A 27,187-nucleotide genomic window follows, 5' to 3' on the forward strand; every position below is an offset into this window, starting at 1 on the left:
AAGGCGTCCAGGAGGCATTCGATATAGATGCCCGAGCCACCTCAGCTGGCTCCTCTCGAGTGACAGAGCTCCTCGCCCTATCTCTAAGGGAGCGCCCCACCACCTTGTGGAGGAAACCCATTTCAGCCGCTTCTTTTCGAGATCTTGTTCTTTTGGTCCTGACCCAAAGTTCATGACCATAGGTGAGGGTAGGAATGTAGATTGACTGGTAAATCGAGAGCTTTGCCTTTCTGCTCACCTCCTTCTTCACCACAACAGACTGGTACAACTACCGCGTTACTGCTGCCGCCGCACCAATCCACCTGTCAATCTCACACTCCATCCTTCCCTCACTCCTCCACTTGAGACAGGAGCTCTCCTCCAACCCAGAGGGGGCAAGCCACCTTTTTCCGGTTGAGAACCATGGCCTCGGACTTGGAGGTGCTGATTCTCACCCAGCCGCTTTGCACTCGGCTGCAAACCACCCCAACACATGCTGAAGGTCCTGGTTCAAAGGAGCCAACAGGACAACATCATCCACAAAAAGCAGAGATGAGATCCTGTGGTCCCCGAACCCGACTCCCTCCGGCCCTTGGCTGTGCCTAGAAATTCTGTTCATAAAAATAATGAACAGAAAGGGTGAATGCAGGCTCGTAATGTAAAGCGCTTTTAGTGGTTGAAAGACTAGAAAAGCGCTATATAAATACAGTCCATTTACCATTTACAGTCCATTCACCCAGTCACACATGGTCGTGAGGCCACCTGTTCATTACAAGCATTAACATGCTCACACACCGATGCACAGCATCTGGAGCAACTTGGGGTTCAGTATCTTGGCCAAGGATACTTCGGCATGTAGACTGCCGAGGCCAGGGATCGAACCACTGACCTTCTCATAAGAACTTTTTAGACTACTTGCACATATATTATGAACTGCTTTTACTCTGTAATATTTGTGTAATTTAATGTCAGAATCTTGTTTTAAAGAACAAGAAAAACCTTCTTCCTCGAACTTTAATATGAGATAAAACCCATTTCGTCCATGAGTAGTACATGGGCCTAATATTTCTGGAAGAAGTACTTCTAAGAGTACTTGCACCAATACTATGAACTACTTTTATTATGGTATTATTAATCCCATGCTAGAATCTATAGATATGAACTGCGTCTACTGTTTTGGATTTTAGTAATCAGGTGTCAAAGTCGCCTCACAAGAATAAGTCTTTTTGTCTAAAGTTGATGTGTGATAACATCTATTTCTTGCATAAGGAGCATATGAGCCTAACAGTTATTGAATAAGTAATTCTTGGACTACTTACACAAATACTACGGACAACTTTACGGTGCAATTTTCATGTAATCTAATGTTCATGTCCCTTTCAGAGAACAAGAGTAAGCATTTTCCCCTAAGTCTGATGTGGGATAAAATGCAGTTCATCCATTAGTAATGCACAAGTCTAATATTTATTGAATAATTACTTGCACTGGACAGTTTTTGTGTAATCACAAAAACTGTAATGTCAAATTCCCTTCTAGAGAACAAGACTAAGCCTTTCCCTTATCTCTGATGGGGTGTAAAACCTATTTCTTCTATAAGTAGTTCATGAGCCCAGTATTTTTGGACGTAGCACTTCTTAGACTATTTATTACTTTTGTGTAGTTTTTTAGTAATCCACTGTCAGAATCCCTTAATGAGGACAAAAATAAGCCCCTTGCCCTAGGCAAGTGCCCTAACCACTTGCACAAATGCAATGAGCTATTTTTACCACACTGTTTTCAAGAATGTATAGTCAAACTCCCTTCCAGAGAACAAAATTAAGCCATTTCATAGATATTTGATGTGGAAGAAAAAAACATTTCTTCCATAAATAGTTCATGAGCCAAATAGTTTTGGACATAGTGCTTCTTACACTATTTTCACAAATCCTATAAACTACTGTTATACTGTGCAGTTTTTAGTAATCCAGTGTCAACTGCAGATTACACATAGAGGTGGAGGACAAGGCGCAGAAGACAGCCGTTGTGATGTGGCAATCCCAGCTGACAGTAACAGTCAGAATGAATAAGCATGATTAAGAAGTACCAGGGACTGAAGGAGCAACTGAAACACACATGGAAAGAGAGGCTCCAAAGCAGTCCCAGTTGTTATAGGAGGTTGTGGGGCTGCAACCCCAAACTGGAAGAGTGGCTCAAACAGATTCAAGGAACAGCCTTCAAGGTCTCTGTCCAGAAGAGAGCGGTCCCAGGACCATCTGAAATATTGCGAAGAACTATCAAACTGCCAGATCTCCAGCACAGGACCTGAACTTGACGGGAAAAAAAGACACAGACCCAGTCCTGTGTGTGGTAGGTAGATGTTTATAATCATTATATACAGTCTATTGCATTCACATTTGGACATTTGGAAGTGGACAAAATGAAAACGTAGCCTGTTAGTCCTCTCATTAAAGGGGGTCTTCAGCTTGAACGTCACTTCCTCCATGTTGGGTCCTTATTGGTAAACTCTGAACGCTTAGTTCCTACTGGTAGGCCCGGTAGAGAAAATGGCTGTGATATTCACAAAACCATACCCGGTTCATCAATTTACCTGTATGTGTGTAACTGTTTGCCATGAGTGCTCCTGCTAAATCCTCCAGGCAAAGTGTACTGCTTCACAGCAGTATTTACCACAAGCTGTTAATGTTTTTGTGTTAAATATTGGCCAGTTTGTTATGAATTACTCACTTGTTTTGACAAAGTAAAATACAGCCATTTTAACTTAACCTGCAAGGGTTAGATTTTGTAAATTCAATTGTACTGAATATTATTAAAGGTTTGAAGGTTGCTCAACATCAAAACCCTATTTGTCTTGATCAGGGTTTCAGTCTATTAACAAACACTAACATTGCTTTACCAATCCACATGTCATTACACTGAAAAAGTGATTTAAGAAACACCGGACGTACTTTCCAAAATTCATTGTTTATTGACATTAATTGTAATGTGTCAACAGACATTGTGCATGTTGGTAGAGAGGAAAAAAGAGGTCTGTTCTCTTTTATCACTCATACAGCCGTATTATGAGTAGTTGACCCGGCAACTTGCCAGTTATGCTACAATTAGGCTGCTGGGGGCTTCCAATGACACATCAAGCTCCTCTTCTCTCCCTCTCCATCTGTATATACTCATGTCCTACCAAGGCTTGCTAATAACTGAGCTTCTTCCATGGAGTCTCTGTGCTTTGGAATGTGGACTATAGCTACATTTCCTGCCATGGCCCCTGATCCACTGCAACTGCTATTACCATTGGTAACTCCATTATTGTTAGATCCATAGTGTTGTATTATGTAGCAACATATACTATCTGTTACTAATATGTACATATATCACATACATAAATGTATTATATATGTAGATACTTTGCTATTGTCATAGGTACCAGCTGGCACCAAGCAAACAAATAATATGTTATGCAAACAGGAGAAATAAATGACACAGGGAAACATTAATTCTGTTCATTTAGCCTCGCTCAGCAGATTAAGGAAATCAGTCACAGTAAAGTGACCCTCCTGCCGTAAAGACGTCATGAGTAAAGTAAAGCATCACACTGCCCCCTGCTGGCTATAGATATTAATGTACATGGTGCAAAACAGATTGGAAATTATCATGAAATAAGGGTTGAAATGCACTTAATGTACATATTGTGAAAACTTGTATTATACATGAAAATACAATACATTAACACAAACGTGACCACACATTGGTGGGCATCACACTATATATACTACATATACTGTAGTTAAAAGTCTACTATTAGAGCTGGAATTTTTGGGTCTCTGTAGATAAAGAGTTTGGTCTGTAAAAAAAATTGAATTGAATTGATGCACATGCTGTTCAAATTCTACACAACTTCTTATACAGACTAATGTGAGTTAATTTGTTTTTATACTTCAACAAGAACTCACAAACAACACAACAGGAACAAAAGACACTCAACAGGGAACTCTGTGCATGCAAAAACAAAAACGAAGAAGCCAGTTTCTGTGGACTAGCTATCTTGTGCTCTTTCAATTAAATTAAGGTTTAGGTTTCACTTTTGACTCTAAAATGTCTGAAATTAGCCAACTCCCTAGGGTCGGCCATAAACAGTGATAATGATCAATTGAAATAGTATGATACACTTTCATTTCTTGCTCTGTTTAAGAAATGGTGAACTATCCAAATTCATGGTTTTCTCCAGTAGTCCTGAAAATGATTGCAGTCATGAATAGTTAAAATATGACAACTTTAGATTACAGCAGGACTGCCAACGTCGATTAACTCACAATTATCTTAATAATTAGCCTGTGAAAATTTCATAATGTCTCTTTATGATGAATGGACACTATCCAGATGTTAGCTGCCCGTCTCTTCCAAAACCTACATTACCTTTTCTATATTGAAGTGCAGGTACCACCAGAATTTTATTTTATTTTAATTCATTTCCCCTCCTATATTATTCAACTTGCTATGTACACTGCAATAAATTATTAAAGCAATTAAGGTATGTTTTATTGCTAAATGCCTTTGCATTGGGACACTAATTAACTTCTGCATTAAGTGAATACACAAGTCTTCAGCAGCAGCACTCTACAGGAGTGGTTGACCAGGAGAACCTACATGAAACAGAAACATTCACAGCTGCTCTTCCATCATCAAATCAATTATTAGTTCAACTGAAACTAATAATTTTTTTTTTTTTTTTTTTTTGCAAAGGAAAACTGTTAAAGACTGCAATAGACATTCTGTCCTGTATCTAAAGCTTATGGGACAAGGCACATGTGCCACTTGCCAAAGAACTTATCCACAATGGGTTTTCTGTGTAGATCCAGGGAGGAGAGGGCAGATAGGTGAGGTGAATCAGTAGGTTTTCCGGTGGTGGACTGGAGCTGGCAGTTTTTTTTATTCTGTGGCTGGAAGAGACTGGTTTAACTTAAGAGACCTGGAAAGTAGGATGAAACCTCATGGACTTGATGAGTGTTAATCTTACTGCTGACAAAGTAGTGATGTGTTCAATTGGGGAAAGACCAATAAAGTGAGAAGAAAGTTTCTTGGATTAATTTCTGACGGGAATACTACAAGTAGATAACCACACTTCTGGAACTGGTGTGTAGACAGGTGCCTGGGTTCGGTGATGGGACTCAGTAGTTAGCTTTCACAGAGTGGACGAGATGGGGTTTGGCATCTTTCCACACTCTCTGACAGTGATGTAGGTGGGTCTGCACAGAAGGAACAGAGATCTGACTTTCCTGGGATGGAAACAGGGGATGTTGCTACCCTAGGGAGGCTTCGAAAGGTGAGAGACCTGTGGAAGAACTGGTTAGAGTATTGTGAGCATATTATGTTCAAGAGAAGTGGGGACTCCAGGGTCCGAGGTTAGTGGCAGTGACACAGCGTAGAGCTACTTTCAGATCTTTATTGGCTGGTTCTGTTTGACCATTGGGTTTAGGGTGAAAACCACTTGAAAGGCTTATTGTGGCACCCAAGGCTTGGCAGAAAGCCTTCCAGACCTTGGAAATAAACCAGGGGCAGACACAGTATCTGCTGGGGTTAAATACCATTTCACCTTCAACATTTTTCTTCTAATGTCAAGAACATTCTAAAATCAAGTCTACACACCCACACACCCTGAATAGATGTAAAGGTGAATATGACTGTTAGACACTATGTTAGCCAATGCCCATTAATGACATCAACGCTGACTGAGTGATCGAAACCAATTAGACTGCTGTATAGTACTCAAACACACATTTATATTAAGACATTGCGCTGACACCTAAGGTAAGGGAATATCTGATCAAAAGAATAAGTAAACAAAATTATGAACCTGAGCAGACATTTGATGTAAACTTTCAGTTTCTGACAGTTTTCAATACTTAGTTCAAAGAACACATTTTGGCCAGTACCAAAAAAGCAGCGAGGTTCAGTACCTAGCCCCAAAAACAGAACACAAAGGGTGAACATTCTCTAAAGACCATTTTACATGGACCATGTCAGGAATAAACAGCACACTTTTTGCAATTGCATTGCTTTCGTTACTGTACTTTTTATATTGATACATTTATAGTCAATTTCTGTTCGCCAATGTGGATGATACTTATGAGTTCAGGTGCTCGCCATGAGACAGCCACACTAATTACATCCGGTTTCATGTACGCTAGTTTATAGCCCTCGGCTCGCCCGGCTCGCTCGGCTTAGCATGTCAGATCATAACAGGCCATGTTGACTTTAAAGTATGTTCTTACATTTATTGCCTGTTTTTGTAACTGTATTGTTACAAGTTAAAATACGAAGAGTACGGTTACCTGTACCGCCACTGAGACTTTGCTAACTCCGTGACAGAAAATAGCATGCAGGGTTTTCACAATAAGAGCATCCGGTCTGTCCTCAGTAGGATCATGTAGAACAGGAAGTGTTGTGTCAACATTAGCGGTACATTAACACAGTGTTAATATGTTTACAAATCTCCATGTAATGAATGTTTGGGAATGCTGTGTTAGTGTAGAGGGAGATAATTTGAATTGTAGACATTTTATTATGCTTTTGTTTACATTTGTTAGAGTTTGGGATCGGTGCGGCGGCAGCAGTAATGCGGTCGTTGTACCGGTCCGTCGTGGTGAAGAAGGAGCTGAGCCGAAAGGCAAAGGTCTCGATTTACCGGTCAATCTACGTTCCTACCCTCACCTATGGTCATGAACTTTGGGTCATGACCGAAAGAACGAGATCTCGGATACAAGCGGCTGAAATGAGTTTCCTCCGCAGGGTGGCGGGGCGCTCCCTTAGAGATAGGTTGAGGAGCTCTGTCACTCGGGAGGAGCTCAGAGTAGAGCCGCTGCTCCTCCATGTCGAGAGGAGCCAGCTGAGGTGGGTCATGAATGTTTTGGAATTACATACAAAATTTTGCTTTATGTAAAAAGGGGCTTAAGAATGGCTCAGGGACAGAGAGACAGTTAAGACAGACAACTATGGCCTTAAAGGCAAGAAAAACAGTGTTTTGCATCACTTGTGGATTTAAACTGCAACAGTAAACAGCATTTGGACTGAAAATATATTGATGTGCCCACAGGCATCTGGTGGCACATCAACCTGGGTGGCACTGGTCTGGCCATTTCTCCAGAGCCTCTCCAGTGTGTTCCTTCAGGAAGCTCACCCTCCATACTCCAGGTCAGGTTGAACAGGAGAAAGTATTGGCCAAATCCAGCACACACTGTGACAGCACGCACACTGTTAACAGTCTCCAGCTGTTGATCCATCTCACATCACAAGACGAATGTGGCCCGTTCTGTCCAGCTCAACTAAAGAGAGGTGCTACAGGACCTTAAGGTTGACATCATTCACCTTCATCTTCAACTGTTTCATCTTCTGCACACTGAGGGGGCCACTGCAGAGGACAAGAGAAAACAGAAAGGCAGTGGCAGTTACACAAACTTTCTTCTGATGTCCATTCCAATAGAAGTAATTTAAATCAACTGATTTATCAGTATCCCATTTCATGTTGATAGTAATCTACACAGAACTTGACATTTTCAGTGGATCGCATTGTTTCTAAAATTGGTGTAGTGCTCATTTAAAACCTGCCTGTTCAGTCCTCTGGTATTGCTACTTGCATCTTTTTTGAGAACTGCTCATGCAAAAATTCTTGCACACTCACCACTGACTGCATAGGGTTGTTAAAACGTTAAGATTAAAACTCAAATTAGCTGATGCCTCATTTTTTTTATTGACTAATCTAACAATTCTTTTTTAAATTAGTCAATTACTCTAAAAATAAATTTACTTTGTCTCATGCATATTTAATTTTTTTATTCAATCATCATCTAATTTCCACATCACTGCTGTGCTATGATATCTATAATAGACTCTAACAGTTAAGATAATCACTGGTAAATGTATCTATGCAGAAGTGTGGGCCAAGGAAAATAATTTCAACAATTTACACACCGTAACAATAGTAGTTTTAGCCATTTTGTTCCGCATATATGGCTGTTAAAGTAAACAGAATAATTAAAAATGGTTGACACATTAGATGGTAGTGTAAAAGTTGAGGACACAGCCTCTTGTAGCATAACAAATTTTTCTAGGGTCAGATGATGCATAAAATCTCTAATCCATACATTGAGAGTCGGAGGACACCTTTCTTTCCATTTAAGCAGAATAAGTATCCTAGCCAGGAGCGGAGCAAAGGCTATCATGTTTTTGCTATATTGGTTGAGACAGAGATCCGGTAGTACTGTGCATAATATTGCTATTATAGCAAGAGGTTCTACGGATATTTCTAGTATGTCAGAAAATAATTTGAACATAGTTTTCCTAAAATCTGTTTTGGACAGAGCCAAAACATATGTGATATACTGGCTGGTGTTGTTCTGCAGCGATCACAGTTAGGGTCGATACTTGGTGTAAATTTAGACAATCTCGCTTTAGACCAATGCAGCCTATGTACAATCTTAAATTGTGTTACTTTATGTTTTAAACAAATTTAGAATGTGTGTGTGTGTGTGTGTGTAGATAGGATACACACAGATAGATAGGTGTTTTAATGTAACTAATCCATTCTTAGTCCAGGTATCAAAGGATCCATCTATAACAGAGGATTTAAACATACTGTTTCTTGTTATAGAATGATTAATTATTAATTGAAAAAGCTCATCTGAACTGTGTCCAGACCTTCAAAGAATGCCTAACCACTGGGTTTATAGAGTAACTGGGGTGGGAACTTGGAGCAATGCAAAGCATGTAAAGAGGCAGGTCCACATGACAAGTTCTCTAACTGTAACCATTTTGGGCTGCTATCATGTGATGGGTTAAGCCAATATAACATAACGCATATATTATCTGCCGAAGAATAGTATTAAAAGTTTGGTAATGATAATCCTCCATGCTCACAGTGTCACTGTAAAACACTCTTAGGTATTCATGGATTTTTCTTGTTCCAGATGAATGAGGATATCAGTTTGTCAATGAGCAGAAAGAAGGATTTTGTCAAAAAGATATATAAAAATTTCGGTAGCACATTCATTTTAATGGTGTTAATTCTACCTTCTAATGATAATGATAATAAGAGAATCTATAAGTGGTGGGAAATTAGCCTTATAAAGGTGCTTAAAATCATGCGCGATACAGATTCCGAAATATTGAAATTTATTTTTACTTATTTTAAAGGGTAATGAGTTAAACATGATCTGATTTGCAGCAGGGTTGATAGGCATAACTTAACTCTTGTGTGTGTTTATTTTGTAACCTGATATTTTCCCAAGCGTATCTAGAAAGGTAAGTGTTTGTGGCAGGCTGCTTAACGGGTCAGATAAGTATAAGAGCATATCATCTGTGTAGAGGGATACTTTATGTTCAGAATTCTTCTTTTAATTAAAATGTCACAATGTAGCGCAATTGCTAGTGGTTCGACTGCCACTTTTCGACTGTCCTTTTAAGGAATGAATGATATGACCGCTTGTCTCATTGTTTCTGGTAGTGAGCCGGAGATAAATGACTCCTCATAGACTGAGAGTAGGATAGGAGCAAGTTAAGTGTCAATGTTTTCAAAGAAATTCTAAATCTGTGGCAGTTTCCTCATTAATTATAGGAGTGTTAAGGCTGCTAAAAAGAATCAAGATTCATCATTACTGGATTCTAAAGTATAAAGCTTTGAATATTACGTATGAAAACACTGATTGATCTCTAAGGGGTCTGTAAGTTTAATGCCCATCTCGTTGTTTATTGCAACTATAGACTGATTTGCATTCTTTTCACGTAGTTGATGAGCCAGAATCTTAACGGTCTTTTCACCATATTCATACATATTATGTCTTGAATTATTTAAAAGATTTTCAGTATATCTTGTAGATAAGTGAATAAATTCAGTTTGAAGAGTCAATTGTTGCTTAAATAGATCAGGTGATGGAGAGTGGGCCAATATTCCATCGAGTCGTGGGATATCTTTGGCTAAGTTTTTAAGGCATTCATTTTTGGCTTTTCTGATTTGGGCACTATATGATATAATTTGTCCCTTAAGATAGGCTTTAATTGATTCCCAAATGACTGAGGAGGACATTCCTGGGGTTTGGTCACGTGCTAGATACTCATTTATCTCAGTTGAATGAATTTGACAAATCTTACATCAGAGAGGAGTAAAGTGTTGAGACACCATGGGCAGTAACTAGAGTGTGTAGTTAGCATGCATAGGGTCATCAACAATAGAGCATGATCTGATGTTACAATTGCCTGATATTCACATTCTCTAATTAGTGGAAGTAATTTGCTATCTATGCATGAATATGTTTTATGGACTGGTGAGTAGAAAGAGTAACTTCTATTTTTAGGGTTTCGGAAGTGCCATGTATCAGCCATTCCATATGTATTAAAAAACAGCTGGATTGCCTGCACTGTTTTCAATGGGGGCATAGCTTTGGCTGAGCTACGATCAAGGGAGGGTGGCAGCACACAATTCATATCTCCTGCTAGTATAAGGTGATGTGTATCTATTTTGGGTAGACGTGAAAAGGAACTGGTAAATAAATAAATATACTGTCATCCCAATTTGGTGCATAAACATTTGCCAGAATGACAGGGGTGTTGTTTAATGTTCCCACCACTATGATATAGCAACCAGCTGAATCTGCCTCAACCCCTGACATGATGAATGGGACACTCTTATTAATAAGGATTGCAGCTCCTCTAGATTTAGAGTGGAAATTGGAATAATAAGATTGACCCACCCATCCTCCTCCCAGTCTAGAATGATGAAAGGTGTTTAGGTCGGTTACTTGGAAGAATGCAATCCCTACATTAAGTTGATTCAAATCTGAAAGCACTTTTTAATGCTTTTTTATGGTTTAAGGATTTAGCGTTCCAACTCACAAAAGTGACCTGACTATCCAATTCAAGCTTCTGAACAGAGTCTATTGGACCCCCTCCAGGTTATACAGAGTCAAGTTAAAGCAAGACCCAGACTGCCTCTGGCATACTCACTTAGCCCAATTAGCTGCTTTGGAGGGCCTATCATATAGACTAATAGATAGAGTGGAATACTTCAATCTGAAATGGGAAGGATACCTACTGTCGCTGAGCACGTAATCATGTGAGCTGTTGGTATCTTTTGCCAAACACTGTACAGTATTTGCTTACTTTTTATATCCACATCTCAACATTGCTGTATTGTTGGCATTTACAACATGTATACATATATACCTGTTCTGTGTGAAAAACAAATAAATTGTGAATCATTAAAAAAAAACAAAAGTGACCTGACATCCACCTGATTTATTCATGTTCCCTTTTTAATGTGGCTTAACCATAAAGAGGGCATATATTCAGGGATATAGCAGTATATGATGGATTGATCAGTTGTATGTATACAAAGAAGAACCCCTCCACTGACACACTAACAGACAAAACAGAAAAGGAGAGAAACACAGAATAAAAGTTTGTTGTAATGGCTACCCATTCCCAGTCACCAAAAGGAACACGGTGATTACTAAACCCCTTGCAAAAGTATCCACACTTAGTGTTTGTGTGAGGAAACACTAGTCTAGCAGGTTGCTCTGCTGTTGCTTAAGATTAACAAAATATTTTTTAAAATAAAAAATGAAAACAAAAAACAAAACCAGTTGGTGCCCATTAAACTGTAACCTCACTAACCTGGCATTCCTATACATTTCTTGATCTTGATATACTCCTTTGTGCAATTATAAGACAGAAATGATCCATTATTTTAAATGGTTGATATGATAAATTAAATAACTGTGGTTATCAACAATAACAGGTTATTCTGGTTATACTTGTCTTTCCAAGATAATCATTAGCTTCTTTTGTTCTGATTTCAACATAACCAGTGTTCATGTATAGCATAATGTTCATTTACTCACCAATTGAAGGTCACGGAGAAAAAGAAAAAAAATAAATTTAAGTCACCTATATATATATATATATATATATATGGTGGGTTTTAAGTCCCTTCCATAACACAGTGAAAGCAGAACCGTCTTCAGAGAATGTTTGCTTTCATATAGGCCATAGCCTCAGCTGCGTCTTGAAACTGTCTCTCAATCCCGTTGTGTGTAATACGTAGCCGGGCTGGATGAAGGATTATATTTTTTTTTAATTTACATTTTTTTTGGAAGTTTTTAGAACTCATTCTTATTGTGAAGTACCCCACAAATTGGCAGGTTGTACTTTAAAAAAATAAGTTTAAAGATGATTATGTAGAGAACAAAAATGGCCTAAGCAAAGCTCAAAATGTTGTTTGTCTGTTTGCCTTAATGACAGCATTGCACACTATTGGCATTATCTTAACTGTCTTCATGAGATAGTCACCTTTAATGGTTTCCAAATAACAGACGTCAGATAGTGGAATTTGTTGCCTTCTTAATGCATTTGAGACCATCAGTTGTGTTGTGCCAAGGTAGCCTTTGTAAACAGTAAATAGCCCTTTCCTTATTATGGCAAGAACTGCTCAGCTAAGTGGAGAGAAACGACAGTCCATCACTTCTTTAACACATGAAGGTCAGTCAATCTGCAAAATTTCCAGAACTTTGAATGTATTGTCAAATGCAGTCACAAAAAACAGTGGACACTATGATGAAACTGGCCTTTAAGAGGACCACCCCTGGAAAGGAAGACCAAGAGTTTCCTCTGCTGCAGAGGATAAGTTCATTGCAGTTACCAGCATTAGAAATCACCAATTAACAGCACCTCAGTTTAGTCCACACAAATGCCTCACAGAGTTTAAGTAGTAGACACATCTCAACATCAACTGCTCGGAGGAGACTGTGTGAATCAGGATTTCAATGGCCGAATCCCTGCAAAGAAACCACTACTTAGGGAGATTAACAAGAAGAATGGAATTGCTTGGCACAAGAAAGACAAGGAATGGACATTATATCGGCGGAAATCTGTACTTTGGTTTGATTAATCCAAATTTCAGGTTTTGATTCCAACTGCTGTCTCTGTGAACTGCAGAGAAAGTGAACAGATGGTATCTGCATGTGTGGTTCCTTTGTGAAGCTCCATGGAGAAGGAGATGTGATGGTGCTGTGCTGGTGACACTGTTGGCAATTTATTCAAAATTCAATGCTCACTTAACCAGCAAGACTACCACAGTATGTTAGACAATACTAATTGTCACCAACAAAGCACACCGACATCATGATGCAGCATTCTGCAGCACCATGCTATTCCATCTAGTTTGTGCTTTGTGGGACCATTATTTATTTCTCATGTAAACAAGTTCCAAGGACTGCCTTTTTCCACCTTTGCAAAACTGCAAAAAGTCTGTCTCAAAATGATGCAGCAAAACTATACCATGCATTTATCACATACAGGTTGGATTATTGCAATTCCTTACTATAAAGGTGCCCCAATACACTAAAAATGCTGCTGCACGCATGTTCTGACAAAAACGAGCAAAGCAGCCTCCCTGCAAAATTTGGGACAGAATTTAAAATCCTTCCCCTTACCCACAAAGCCCTAAATCGTCAAGCACCAGCATATCTTAAAGAGTTCATAGAGCCCTATTACCCCACTACAACACTGCGTTCCCTGATCGCAGGCTTATTTGTGGTTCCTGAAGTCTCCAAAAGTACAATGGGAGCCAGAGTCTTCAGCTATCATTCTCTCCTGTGGAACCATCTTCCAGTCTCAGTCAGACACCCTCTCTACATTTCAGCGTAGGCTTAAAAGTTTCCTTTTTGATAAAGTTTAGTTAGGGCTGGCTCAAGCTTACCTTGACCAGCCCAGGAAATGACTGCCAGGGGACTTCCCACGATACAACAGGCTACTCTCTCCTTCTCTCCCTCTCCATCTGTACGCATCCATGTCCCATTTATGCAGTGCTTTGACCCCGGGGGACATGCTTTTTTGCCGTACTAGAATAAAGTGTAATTGCACATCCACTACAGTAGGTGGCAGTGGCACTCTCATTGTCAGCGTGTGGGCAGGGAGTATTAGCTCTATTGTGTATGTTTTTTTTTTTTGTTTTTTTTTGCACGGTCATGGCACAACCAGCACAGAGCGGGAGATATGAAGTGCAGTGAACAAACCCTCAAGAGACAGCAAGGAAAAATATTTAACAGGGATGAAAACAAAGGTGAAGAGAGACGGAGATAGTGAAACAAACAAAAGTCACCTGAAAGCTAAGAAGAGAAATATGACGAAGCATATGTAGCGCTTTGGCTTCACTGTGACTACGGTGGGAGACGAGGAAAGACCGGTGTGTTTACTGTGTCTAAAAAAGCCAAATAAATTAAGGCGTCACTTAATGACATTACACCGTAACTACGCTAATAAACCACTTGAGTTTTTTATACTATTCATAGTTGCGGTGGAGAGTGAGGGGGGGGTGGATGTTTTCTTCTTCCTCTTTGTCTCTACCTCTTGCTCTCTCTCTCTTCCTTGCTCTAAACAACTAGTTCGAGGCAGATGGCTGCCTACCCAGAGGCTTGTTCTGTTCGAGGTTTCTGCCTGATAAAAGGAAGCTTTTCTTTGCCACTGTCACTGAGTGCTTGCTCATGGGGCAATTGTTCATAAAGAGTATGGTCTAGTGTGACCTGGGGCAACTTCAGTTGTGATTTGGCGCTATATAAATGAAAAGTAATTGATTTAATTGATTGACAAGGACCAAAAACACTGTTCCACAGAGTGAAGGAAATGCACCCAACAAGTGCTTAGCATATATGGGAAGTCCTTCAAGATTGAAAAAGCCCTCCTGGTGACTACCTCATGGAGCTGGTTAAGATAATGGCAATAAGTGCAAAGCTGTAATTAAAGCATAACATGGCTACTTTGAAGAATCTAAACAATTATACATAAATTGCTTTGTTGACACTTTTTTGCCTATGTAATTCCATTTGTTCTTTTCTAGTTTTGATGTCTTCAGTATTAATCTACAATGTACAAAACAATAAAAATAAAGAAAAGTTAGTGAATGAGAAAGTATGTTCAAACTTTTAACTTGTACTATACTGCCTCATATGTAGTTTGAATTAAGTAGCATTCTCAGATGACAGTGCACCATCTTTCAGGGTCAGAACAGGATCATTGTTGTGCTCTTTCAACTAAAATGGTATGATGATACAATTTTGGACTTAAATGTATCCAAAACTGAGGATTTAATTTGGGATTTTGAACACATGGGAAAAGAGTTCTCTAAAAACTTCCTTTTCATTCCTTTCACATAATCCATATATTGTTAATTCTTTTAATTTTGTTGTGTTTTTCTGTTTTATACCAGAAGAAAATTGAAAAACATACACAAAAAATAAAAACAATACAAATATATATAATACACAATATAACCATCAAATAAATTATGATGTAATATTGTGGATAAGATGATCCCCAAGCTGAAATTACAATATATTGTATGTTATATATAATATAAATTATATACAGTATATATTAATAATAATTCCACCTTTACCCACTGCAACATTGGAGTAATGCATATATTAATACATCAATAATTACAATTCAATGATATAATACACATGATTTTAAAATGAGCAATTCTGCATAATGACTACTTTTGCATTTTGTACTTTAAGTATATTTTGATGATCCATCCATTATCTATACACCGCTGAATCCTTTGCAGGGTCACGGGGGGGCTGGAGCCTATCCCTGCCGTGTCTCGGGCGAAGGCAAGGGACACCCTGGGCAGGTTGCCAGCCTACCACAGGGCTACACATATAGACAGACAACCAAGCATACCACTCATTCACACCAACGGACAATTTAGAAGATAATATTTTTATTTTTTCTAGCTTTTAAATGCCACTGATGCATTACAGACTATTTCTAGATTTTGGTATTGTTACTTTTACTTAAGTTCTACACCTGTTTCCAATCATCTCCTGCTGCTCACACACACTCACACATAGGCTGAGATGGAGAGAGACACACCTGACATCTCTTCACATTTAGCTCTCTACTAATGACCTAAGGTCATAACATCCCCCAAACAAAAAAACAAGCTTTCCCACAACAGAAAAGGTTGGTTTAAGACCTTGATAGTGCATCAGCCATTACGTTCTCTGACCCTTTCTTGTACCGGATCTCAATATTAAAGTCCTGAAGCAGCAGGGACCAATGCATCAGACACTGGTTGTTGTTCTGCATCTGAGACAAAAAGGTGAGAGGGTTGTGATCAGTATGTACAACTGTTGGTGCAGGACTGGCTCCCACATACACCTCAAAGTGTTGCAACGCTAGTAGCAGTGCTGAAGCCTCTTCAATGGTGCTGTAGTGCAGCTGGTGCTTGCTGAACTTACGAGAGAAATAACATTTCGGATGGTCGATGCCCCATTTATCCTCCTGTAGCAACACAGCCCCTGTGCCAAGAGCGCTGGCATCCACATCCAACTTAAACGGACGCTCGAAGTTTGGGGCAGCTAGGACAGGGGCAGAGCCTTGGCAGCCTGAAATTCCTCTGACCAGTAAAAGGAGGTTTTTGGACTCATCAGAGATGTCAATGGAGCAACGATATCCAAGAAGTTCTTACAAAACGCACGACAATATCTGGTCATCCCCAAAAAGCGACGGAGGTCACAGCGCGTTTGAGGAGCTGGAAAATCTACAATGGCCTGCACCTTGGCAGCCATGGGGAGGACAACTCCCTGTCCCACTTGTTTACCTAAATAGGTTGCCATAGCCTTCCCAAACTCGCATTTGGCCAAGTTCAGTGTGAGGGAAGCAGAATGCAGCCGATCAAAAATCTCAGTCAGCGTTCTCACATGTTCACTCCCCATAGATAAATAGGCCACAATATCATCCAGATATACCTCGTAATGTTCAACACCATTCAGAACGGTACTCATGAGCCGCTGAAAGGTGGCTGGTGCGTTTCTAAGGTCAAAGGGCATGGCTGTGTACTGAAGAAAGTGGTCGGGAGTCTCAGAGGCGTGCGGTGTTAACGTGACCTGCCGGTATACTTTAAGGAGATCTAGTTTCATTACATATTTCGCCGAGCCCACCCGATCAACAGTCATCCATACGAGGAAGGGGAAACAAGTCTGGTCTGGTAATTGCGTTAACCTTACGGAAGTCATTACAGAAGCGTGGGGTTTGATCAGGTTTTGGGACGATGAGAGAGAGAGTGAGCTCCAGGGGCTTTTACTGGGGATAGCAAAGCCATAATCAAGGAGATACTTTTCCTCTTTCTGCAATACAGCACGCTTTTCTGAGCTGTTATCAGCAGTTCCTTATGCTTCATTCTGGATTGGGCGTCTGCGAGTGATTCACGGACCAAATCACAGGCCTGATGCAGTGGCTCTCTAAAGGAGCTAACATGATCCAAAATGTTAACCTTCACGGTGGCCTTCTCTGACAGCCTTTTTTTTTTTCAACAACCTCAACGGACCGCGCACAGTGTGACCAAAAACTAACTCAGCTGGACTGAACCCAAAGGACTCCTGAACTTTTTCCCTCACCGCAAACAACAACAGTGGCAACCCTTCATCCCACTCACGATTTGAGTCAGTGCAGAACTTTCGCAGCATACTTTTTAGCGTTTGATGGAACCTTTCCAGTACACCTTGGCTCTCTGGGTGGTAAGCGCTGGAGGTCTGATGCTGGACACCGAGCAGTGACATGACCTGGGAAAAGATTTTGGAAATAAAGTTATATCCCTGGTCACTCTGAATGTGTCTGGGGAGGCCAAATGTGGAGAAAAACTTAACGAAGGCTTTCACAATAGCAAGTGTTTTCAACGTGCGCAGGGGGACTGCCTCGGGATAGCGAGTTGCAGTACACATGACAGTGAGGATGTACTGGTTACCAGTTTTGGATTTTGGCAACGGGCCAACTCAGTCAACTATCACATGCTCAAATGGTTCACCAACAACGGGAATCGGTTTTAGTGGAGCAGCAGGGATCACCTGATTGGGTTTATCAGATACTTGACATGTATGGCAAGAACAGCAGAATGCAACTACATCTGACTTCAGTCCAGGCCAAAAAAAATACCGGAGTATACAGTTGTATGTTTTTGTGACTCCTAAATGACCAGACAAGATGTGATCATGGGCCAAACTAAGGACCTGAAGACGGAATGGCTGCGGCACTACAACTTGGATTACAGCATCAGGTTTTAAGCCAGATCTTGGAGACCAGCGGCGCATCAACACACCATCATCGACCAGGTAAGACACAGTATTTTCACCTGCTGAATTTTTCACAAGAGACCAACAAAATGATAATCAGCAGTTCCTTATCCGAAGAGAGGGTGAGAACAAAGTTCAATGGCCATAGATGCACTTTCTTTAGTCTCTAAAGATGGACTTGTTGGATCAAAGTTATTCATAAAAGAGTCACTAAGATCCACCAGATCTCCGACTTTGCGTGCCTGAGCACGGGTTACAGCACACACAGGGAACAGAGGGCCGGAGAGCGGCGCAACAGGATCAGAAACACACACATCAAGATTTTCTACTACCTCAGGAGAAGGAAAAACTTTTTCACCAGCAAAATCATTCCTGAGAATAAGGTCAGCGCCAGGAATCGGCAACTGAGGGCGCACAGTGATCTGGATTTTACCTGACAAAAATTTAGACGGTAACTGTACAACATGCAAGGGCGTGTGGATGGCACTCATTTTTACTCCCCACACCAAACATCTGCACCACAGTACGACCGATCAGAAAACTGTAGGACATCACAGCGCAACAGAGACTGCTTTGCACCAGTATCGCGTAAGATAGTAATGGGAACGGGTTTGTCCTCACCAACCAGACAGACAGAACCCTGTGAAACAAATGGCCTGACATCTGCATCAATTTGGATGTGTTCAGTTGAGTTCAGTGAATTTGTTGGGAATGGTGTTTTACCATCTTTGGACTGCTCTTTCCTTTTACGAGTAGGACAGTTTGCGACGTGTGTCCAAGCTCATGGCAGTAAAAACACTCTTGTGAACTGGTGGCAACAGTGGGGTTACAACTGAAGCTTTTTGGGGATCGGTTCTTTCTCTCACTTGGAACTGGTTCGCGGGAACTTTAATGTGTTAAAATAAATTAATCAGCCAGAACTGCTGCAGTAGTTAGGTACCTTTTTTCATTGAGGTACATTGCATACAAAAAGCTGATTTTTTTAACTCCTCCATCAATATGAGCTCACGCAAATTATCCAAGGTTGCCACTTTACTGGCCTGGCACCATTTGTCAAAGAGAGCACCTTTCTCCCTCGCAAACTCTACATATGTCCGGTTGGCTGTTTTTTCACATTTTCTAAATTTCTGCCTATATGCTTCTGGCACTAGTTCATAGGCACGAAGGACAGTGGCTTTCACAAAATCATAATCGAGACTATCCTCAATTGACAATGAAGTACACACTTCTTGGGCTTTCCCAAAAAACTTGCATTGCAACAGAAAAGGCCACACCCTCTTTAGCCACTATAAAGTAGCAGCAATGCGCTCAAATGCATTGAAATATGAATCAACTTCAGATTCTCTAAAAGGTGTAACAAGTGCAATGTGCTTATTCATGTCAAAACTGTCATGAGGCCTTGGGAAGGGTGACTGTGAGGGTTGAGGACTGGCAGCTACAGCTGTCGCCCGCTCTACCTCCAGGGCTCTCACCCTTAAACGCATGGCTTTCACCTCCAACTCACAGTGTCTCAACTCTACCTCCCTGATACCCAGAGTTAGCTTCAGCTCCTCTGGAGTAGTAGTAGTTTGAGCTGGGAGGTCTGGGAGTGTGGGGGGAATACCAGCTGTATCACCCTCTTCAGCTGGCTCAGCAAACAAACCCCTTGCACTAAGCTTTTCACACAGGAGTTCTTTAATTTCACTTTTCCTTGCATTTAGTGGCACATGCACATTAAAAAACTTTGCAATTAACACTAAGTCAACCTTTCTACATCTGTTTAATTTTTCTAAAGTTGGCTCAATTGTATAATCTTCCAACTTGACCTCCATTTGCCACCCCTTCAAGAAAAAACTGCCAGCCAGACAAGCAGAGAATACGCCGCACAAATTTTTAACTCACCCGGAACGACGGCACGATCAAAAGAATGGATGAGCCCCCAATTTTCGTTACGGCCAAGCCTAGGGAATCCTGGCCATGCTTCACTCTTTCCACTCCCAAGTGAGGCCAGCCAACTCAAATGGTCAATTTTAAACAAAAGTTTATTTAACAAGCAGAGCAGAGCCCTAAAACAACAAAAAGACCAAACAAAAGGACAGGTTTCTAACCTTTTTTCCAAACCAAACAGGCAAAAAAAAAACTAGAAAGGAAACACAAATGCATGCTCATGTTTTAAGTTCTTAAGTACCATGTGGCACGAACACACACACATGATCTGTGGGGAGCTGCTTTTGCCGGTTTAAAAAGGCTGCTCTGTCTTCTGGGCCAATCCAGTAGCTGCAATTTCCTCCCCATCCACCAATCCATGGACTCCACCTGTTTCCAATCATGTCCTGCTGCTCACACACACACACACACACATAGGCTGAGGTGGAGAGAGACACACCTGTCATCTCGACACATTTTGCTCTCTACTAATAACCTAAGGTCATAACAGCATGGGCAAGAATGGGAAAACATTCCATTCCAAGTTCAGATGTCATCGTGGAGCCGGGTGAAGCAACTGTGAACCAAACTGACAGAAGTGTTGTATGTGATGCTGGCGGTCTGTGGCTGTGGATGCCCTAGAACAGGGGTCACCAACCTTTTTGAAACCGAGAGCTACTTCCTGATTAATGCGAAGGGCTACCAGTTTAAAACACACTTCTGAAATAACCATTTTGCTCAATTTACCTTTAACTATATGTTATTATAAATAATTAACGATATTTGACTTGTTTCCACCATATATGATCTCCATCAAACGCTACGTTTTGCTCATGCACACAATACTGACCTTTGAACTATACTCAGAGTTCGGTCAAAGTTCATTTATATTAAACATTTTTAACGTTTTTTTTATATATATATATTGTCATTTCCAGTTTACATGTAAGCGCGATTTAACAAGAATAGCAGCTGAAAAAAAATAACTGGTGAGTGGCGTTATTTGAGCTATTTTTAGAACAGGCAGGCGGGCGACTCATGTGGTCCTTAGGGGCGACCTGGTGCCCATGGGCACCGTGTTGGTGATCCCTGCCCTAGAACATTAAAAGCAAAAGCAAGAGGCGGTATAAACTTCAGCCCATTCGGCCACAATTTATACATCTACTGGGTGGCATCCGGACAACAATTATGACAGGTACAATGCATTTCACATATAGTGATTTTATTTCCATATTTATTGATTCTACAAGAAGCACACTTGGCTGTGTTGGCCGCATCAAACAGGCAACTTTACTGTTACATCTGGAATTAGTATATAAATAAATATAAAATATATTTTTTATTTATTATAAATTGTATTTTTATTTCACTATTTTTTCTTATATTGTTATTTTGTATTTTGTATTGTATTTTTGCCTCCTTACTTGAAAGTTGTTCATTACTTGGAATTTGTTCTTGTATCCATCCATCCATCCATCCATCCATCCATCCATCCATCCATCCATCCATTAGGTAGCTAGCTAATCATATGCCACTGAAGTAATGAAAAGCATTGGCCTGCAATTAGGAGCACAGCTGACAGCAGCAACCTCAGCTTTTCTCCTCTTCCTCTGCTTTGCCATGTTTGTCCTGACTGCGTCCTGGGGAGAGCATCTGATTGGTAAACGCTCAGGAACATGTCGTGGGAGACGTCACACTCAGCGTGCCATCTCAGACGCTGCACAACAGGTCGTTTAGCATGTCCCACTACACAGATATAGATGCCTGACTGTCAGCCATGATGCTGGTAATTCATTGGCCACGACAAAATCATCTCAAAATCAGGCTACATTCACGAGTCTGACCCCAGCATAACAGCCCTGCAATAATCCTCCCTTCAAGAACATTTTTGTTGCTCTGTTCTGTTATTCTTTTTTTTTATTTACTGTGATCATCCACATTTATGCTGCTGATCTTATTATCCATAACTCACGATTTGAGCTAGCTAGCTACCATTCATTGCAATGAGGTGTGCTGATATGGTAACTTTAACAACAAATGGATTCATCAAAGATGAACTTGGTATGCCAACCAAACGACAATAATGGGAGGTAAATGTGGGACAGCTGACATCACGTTATAGTGGCTTGTGAAGAGTTGCTCACATTAGCTAACTGTTACTGAAACATAAAATGCCACAACTGACTAGATTCATGAGAGGACAGCTAATGTTTTAAAATGTCAAAAATGCAGTCATTTCATCAACTTACCAGCAAGCATGCTTCACTGAAAATAAAGGGGGTTCAGTGTTGAACTACTTTGTGTTTGGAACTATCCATTGCCCCACAACAGGCGTAACTTCAGCATTCCCCAATTCCAACAGAGGTCTATGGAAGTGTCGCAGCTCTCTTTTTCTACAGCGCTGGTCTGGTTGGAAAATAAAACAGTTCTTCACTGTGTTCTACTTCCCTATGTTTTTGTTTTGTTTTTTCCGTTTTTTCATTCCGGTTTTGAAACAGAAAAAAACAGCAAATGATACACTGATTTCACTTATTCAGGTCATAAATTGGTCATTGTCTTTTATTTGCTGGTTCGAAGGTCTGTCAGTGAGGGACACAAACTGCCCAAACAGTGTTAAGTTCAAAGACTATTTGAGTTGACCATGCAAGATGGCGGCACGTGCAGACACAACGGCTTGTAGCTCCTGTGTTTACGTTTTTGTTTGTTTGTTTTTACTCGTTTCCACTTTTACTACTCTTCTGGAAGCTCTGACACAGTACAGCAGGTCTGAACTGTGGAACTTTGGAGTACAGTTCGGACTTCACACACCCCCTAAATTGGACTTTATTCCACCGGAGCTATGGACCCCAGAGCCCACCACCATCCCCCCACTGCTGCCAAGGAGACGGAGGAGGCACCATAAACAAAAGCGTGGCAAGAGAGCCGGTGTGCGTGCTAGGCTACAAGCTAACCCTCACAGACCGGCTCTCCCCCTGTCTCTTCCTCACCAACGCCAGGTCTCTCACCAACAAAATCGACGAGGTCCGTCTAAGGATAGTCTCTTGCCGGATGGACAGCTGTGTTACCATTGTCACAGAGACCTGGCTGGACGACAACATCCCGGACGCAGCGGTGGAGATAGCGGGGCGCTCTCTGTTCTGAGCGGACAGGACTGCAGCTTCAGGTAAGAGCAGAGGCAGAGGTTTGGCACTGTATGTACACAATGCCTGGTGTACAGCCACACGCACCGTCAGCATGTTCTGCTCTCCTGATTTGGAATACTTGGCAGTGAAATGCCGACCGTTCAAGCTGGTTAGAGAACTCTCGTCCGTTGTTATTGTGGCCGCCTACATCCCACTGCGGGCTAATGCTAAGTTAGCATTAGAGGAGCTGTACTGCCTAATCAGCGGGCAGACGGATGACAACCCGGAGGCGGCTGTGATTGTGGCGGGGGACTTTAATCACGTTGAGCTGAAGGCGGTGTTTCCAAAATTTCCCAAATACATAAAGTTTCCTACCAGAGACAGTAACATTTTGGATCAGGTTTACTGCAACATCCCTGCCGCTTACAAGGCTGTAGCAGCTCCACACCTGGGCATGTCAGACCACATCTCCGTGAAACTTATTCCTGCCTACAAGCCTCTGGCCTGCAGAACAAAGCCGACCACCAGAACAGTACAGATATGGACTGAGGAGGCCTCCTCTGCACTTCAGGACTGCTTTGAGCTTACAGAATGGACTGTGTTCAGAGAAGTGGCAGACCTTGAGGAGTACACATCATCAGTATTGTCCTATGTTCAGTTCTGCACTGATGCTGTCCTCCCAGTCAAGACCATCACTGTGTTTCCCAACCAGAAACCATGGCTGGACAGCTCAGTGCGGTCCCTGCTGAAAGCCCGGGATACTGCCTACAGAGCTGGTGACAGGCTGGCTTATAGCAGGGCTCGAGCAGAGCTGAAGAAAGGAATTAAGCAGGCCAAGCTCCGGTACAAAAACAAAATTGAAGATCACTTCAATAACAACAACCCACAGAACATGTGGAGAGGCATCAGAACCATAACAGACTACAAGCCTAACACTCAGCTTGCCAGCCATGACCCCACCCTGCCTGACACCTTAAACAGCTTCTTTGCCCACTTCGACAAATCAGGCAGCAGAGAAGCTACACACCTACCCCGGCTGGAGGAGCAGCACCAGCCCATCGTCCTGCAGCAGCACCAGGTGACATCCACCCTGAGGTGACTTTGAGGACATGCGCTGACCATCTAGCAGGAGTGTTCCTGGACATTTTCAACCTGTCCCTGCAGCTGTCTACGGTTCCTGAGTGCCTCAAGTCCTCCACCATCATTCCGGTACCTAAGAAGACATCCATCACCTGCCTGAATGACTACCGGCCTGTTGCTCTGACCCCCGCAATCATGAAGTGCTTTGAGCAGATTATTCTCAGGTACATCACAGGCTTCATCCCCTCGGACCTAGACAGCCTTCAGTTCGCCTAAAGTGGGAAACGGTCCACAGAGGATGCTGTCTCCATCACCCTGCACACAGCCCTGACCCACCTGCAGCAGCCCAACACCTATGTCAGGATGCTATTTGTAGACTTTAGCTCAGCTTTCAACACCGTTATCCCAGACAAGCTGGCGTTGAAGCTACACGCAGTGGGTCTGCCTGCATCACTGGATCAGAGACTTTCTCACCAACAGGCCTCAGGTGGTGAGAATAGGGAACATAACATCATCCTCTCTGGTCCTCAGCACGGGCACGCCACAGGGTTGTGTGCTCAGCCCAGCCCTCTTCACCATGTTTACTCATGACTGTGCTGCCATACACCTCACCAACACAGTCGTGAAGTTTGCGGACGACACTACAGTAGTGGGTCTCATCTCAGATAACAACGAGACCCACTACAGAGAGGAGATACACCAGCTCACCCAGTGGTGTTCAGCCAACAACCTGGTGCTGAACACAGGGAAGACAAAGGAGGTCATTGTGAATTTCAGGAGGTCCAGAAAGGCGGATCACTCCCCCCTCCTCATGGATGGAGAAGTGGTGGAGCGCGTGGACAACATCATGTTCCTGGGCCTCCACATCACATCTGATCTTTCCTGGTCCGTGAACACCTCCCACCTGGTGAAGAAGGCACAACAAAGGCTCTTCTTCCTCAGGAAACTGAAACGGCTGGACTCTCCTCTCGGTTGCTCGTCAACTTTTACAGGGCCACAGTTGAAAGCATCCTCTGCCTTAGTGTGACAGTGTGGTATGGCATGCTATGCAGTGCAGCTATGGTATAGCTGCACGGCACAGGAGAGGAAACAACTGGCATAGGGCATCGTGGGCTGCCCCCTTCCTGACTTAGACTCTATACATGAAGGCCGGGTCAGGAAGAGGGCAAGATCCATCGCCACGGACCCCAGCCATCCGGGCCACAGAGTGTTTGTACCACTTCCATCAGGGAAGCGGTACAGGAACATCCGCACCACCACTAACAAACACAGCTTGTGTTTGGGACAGCTTCTTCCCCAGAACTGTCAGAGGTATCACCCCTAGCAGCCCCTCACTGGAGTGAGAGACTGAGAACTTTGAACCACTGCACACTGCACTTTCACACCTACACCTCCACCTGCACCTTCTGTGTACTTAACATTAAGTACACACACACTTAACTAAATTATATACATTTTAGTATATTTCATTCTAATTGGTATTTCATTTCATTGGTATATTTTATTGTTTACTGTTTGTATACATTTTAGTATATTTCAGCTGCTGTCAGTACATTTCACTGGTATATTTTATTCTGTTGCTACATTTCACTGGTATATCTTATTCTGTTGGCACATTTCACTGGCATATTTTATTGTTTATTGTTTCGTATATTTTTATTGCCTTAGAATATTTTCATTCTGGTATATTTTTAATTGCATTTACGAATATTTTTTATTGCATGTTGGTTTATTTTATTGTAGTTATCTTAATTTTATTCTTTCTAATCTTTCTTATCTTTCTTATTATCTTGTTTCCAACATGGGGGTTGCAATGCAAATGTCATTGACATGTCATGGTCAATGACAATAAAGAATCTTGAATCTTGAGTTTAACAGAATCTTAATTTATTGAGTTTCACAGAATAATACAGACACTTTGTTTGGTTCATGGATAAAGCAAATTTTTGGTTTTCTGCTTTTGTCTACTTTTTTGCGAAATTTGTTAGTTTTATGAGCTGATACTAGTGTGTAGAGACTCAAAATTTTTGGAAAATCCATAAAAACAAGATATTTAACTAGATACTTGTTCTCAGACTTCCACCAAGGAGGCAGCCAGTGCTAAATAAATAACCCACAGTTCAGCTATCAATGAATGAGTCCTTATCTGAACAACAAATTCAAGCCCAGCTTAGTGTTTCTCCGTGAGTATGTGTATAATGGTTTAACAATAATTATGGACTTTTTGGCTCACTGCCACGTGTTGGCATGCTAATCGATCACTCTAAGGACAGACTGGGCTTCTTCCACTGGTGAGCAACGTTAGATGCACACATTTTCTGAATTCATTAATATTCTGATGGATGGATGGGAAGCTTTGGTGGGCTGCCAGTTTATGATATGGGCTGTGTTTGGACTGACTTGCTGTTTTGGTCATCCTGACGAGAACTGTACAAAATTTAATTGCCATTCATCCAACAGTTATTAAAATACTTCAGTCGGGGCTAGGGGTGGGCGGTAGACTGGTTTTGTCACAGCCACCGCTGTCAAATTCTGCCTGTCATGGACTTTGCAGTAATGTTATTACTGAGCTTTAGCAAATTTAAAGAATTGTGCTTCACTGTTGCTGTGATAACATGCAGGTAGACGGCGACACACGTACTCATAGAACTGGAGTCACATACAGTAACTACTGTTTTCCTAACTATAACGGCACAAACATGTGCAAGGTAACATTAACTGTTGCTGGCCACAAGAACCAACACAAAAGTCTTCATTTACTCCCACTATCTGAAGAAGTGAGGTCCCAGTGGATTATCTTGACAGAAATATCCCCCCAACAACAAAAACTGAAAAAAACTCTTTCGCTAGCGTTGTACCCGTGCATCAATCAGTTGACTTCATACTGATTTAAGGATGAACTGAAGGTTGCAGACTCACTCAATGGCTGCTGTTGGTCAGAAGCTGCTACAGCAGGAGGCACCTGAAAGAAAATATTTCCACAGTTCA

The 27,187-nt window shown here is 41.5% G+C and overlaps 1 protein-coding gene across 4 annotated transcripts in view; it reads right to left on the reverse strand.

The window, feature by feature from the left end:
• Positions 1-2,555: 2,555 nt before the first annotated feature.
• Positions 2,556-27,187, reverse strand: part of ska2 (spindle and kinetochore associated complex subunit 2) — a 39,682-nt gene continuing 15,050 nt past the window's right edge. Inside the window, exons 5-7 of one of the 4 annotated variants that reach the window (XM_041952502.1) lie at positions 27,119-27,161; positions 7,336-7,378; positions 2,556-5,216 (exon numbers count right to left, since the gene is read on the reverse strand). In XM_041952502.1, the coding sequence (XP_041808436.1) occupies positions 7,353-7,378; positions 27,119-27,161 (69 nt within the window). In that variant the 3' untranslated portion in view covers positions 2,556-5,216; positions 7,336-7,352. Of the gene's footprint in view, positions 5,217-6,752; positions 7,379-25,997; positions 27,162-27,187 lie in introns of those variants that run through there. The other 3 variants (XM_041952501.1, XM_041952503.1, XM_041952500.1) reach the window with 3 other exon arrangements.

Source organism: Chelmon rostratus, chromosome 14 (assembly GCF_017976325.1).
Source record: "Chelmon rostratus isolate fCheRos1 chromosome 14, fCheRos1.pri, whole genome shotgun sequence".
In the NCBI taxonomy this organism is placed as follows: Eukaryota; Metazoa; Chordata; class Actinopteri; order Chaetodontiformes; family Chaetodontidae; genus Chelmon; species Chelmon rostratus.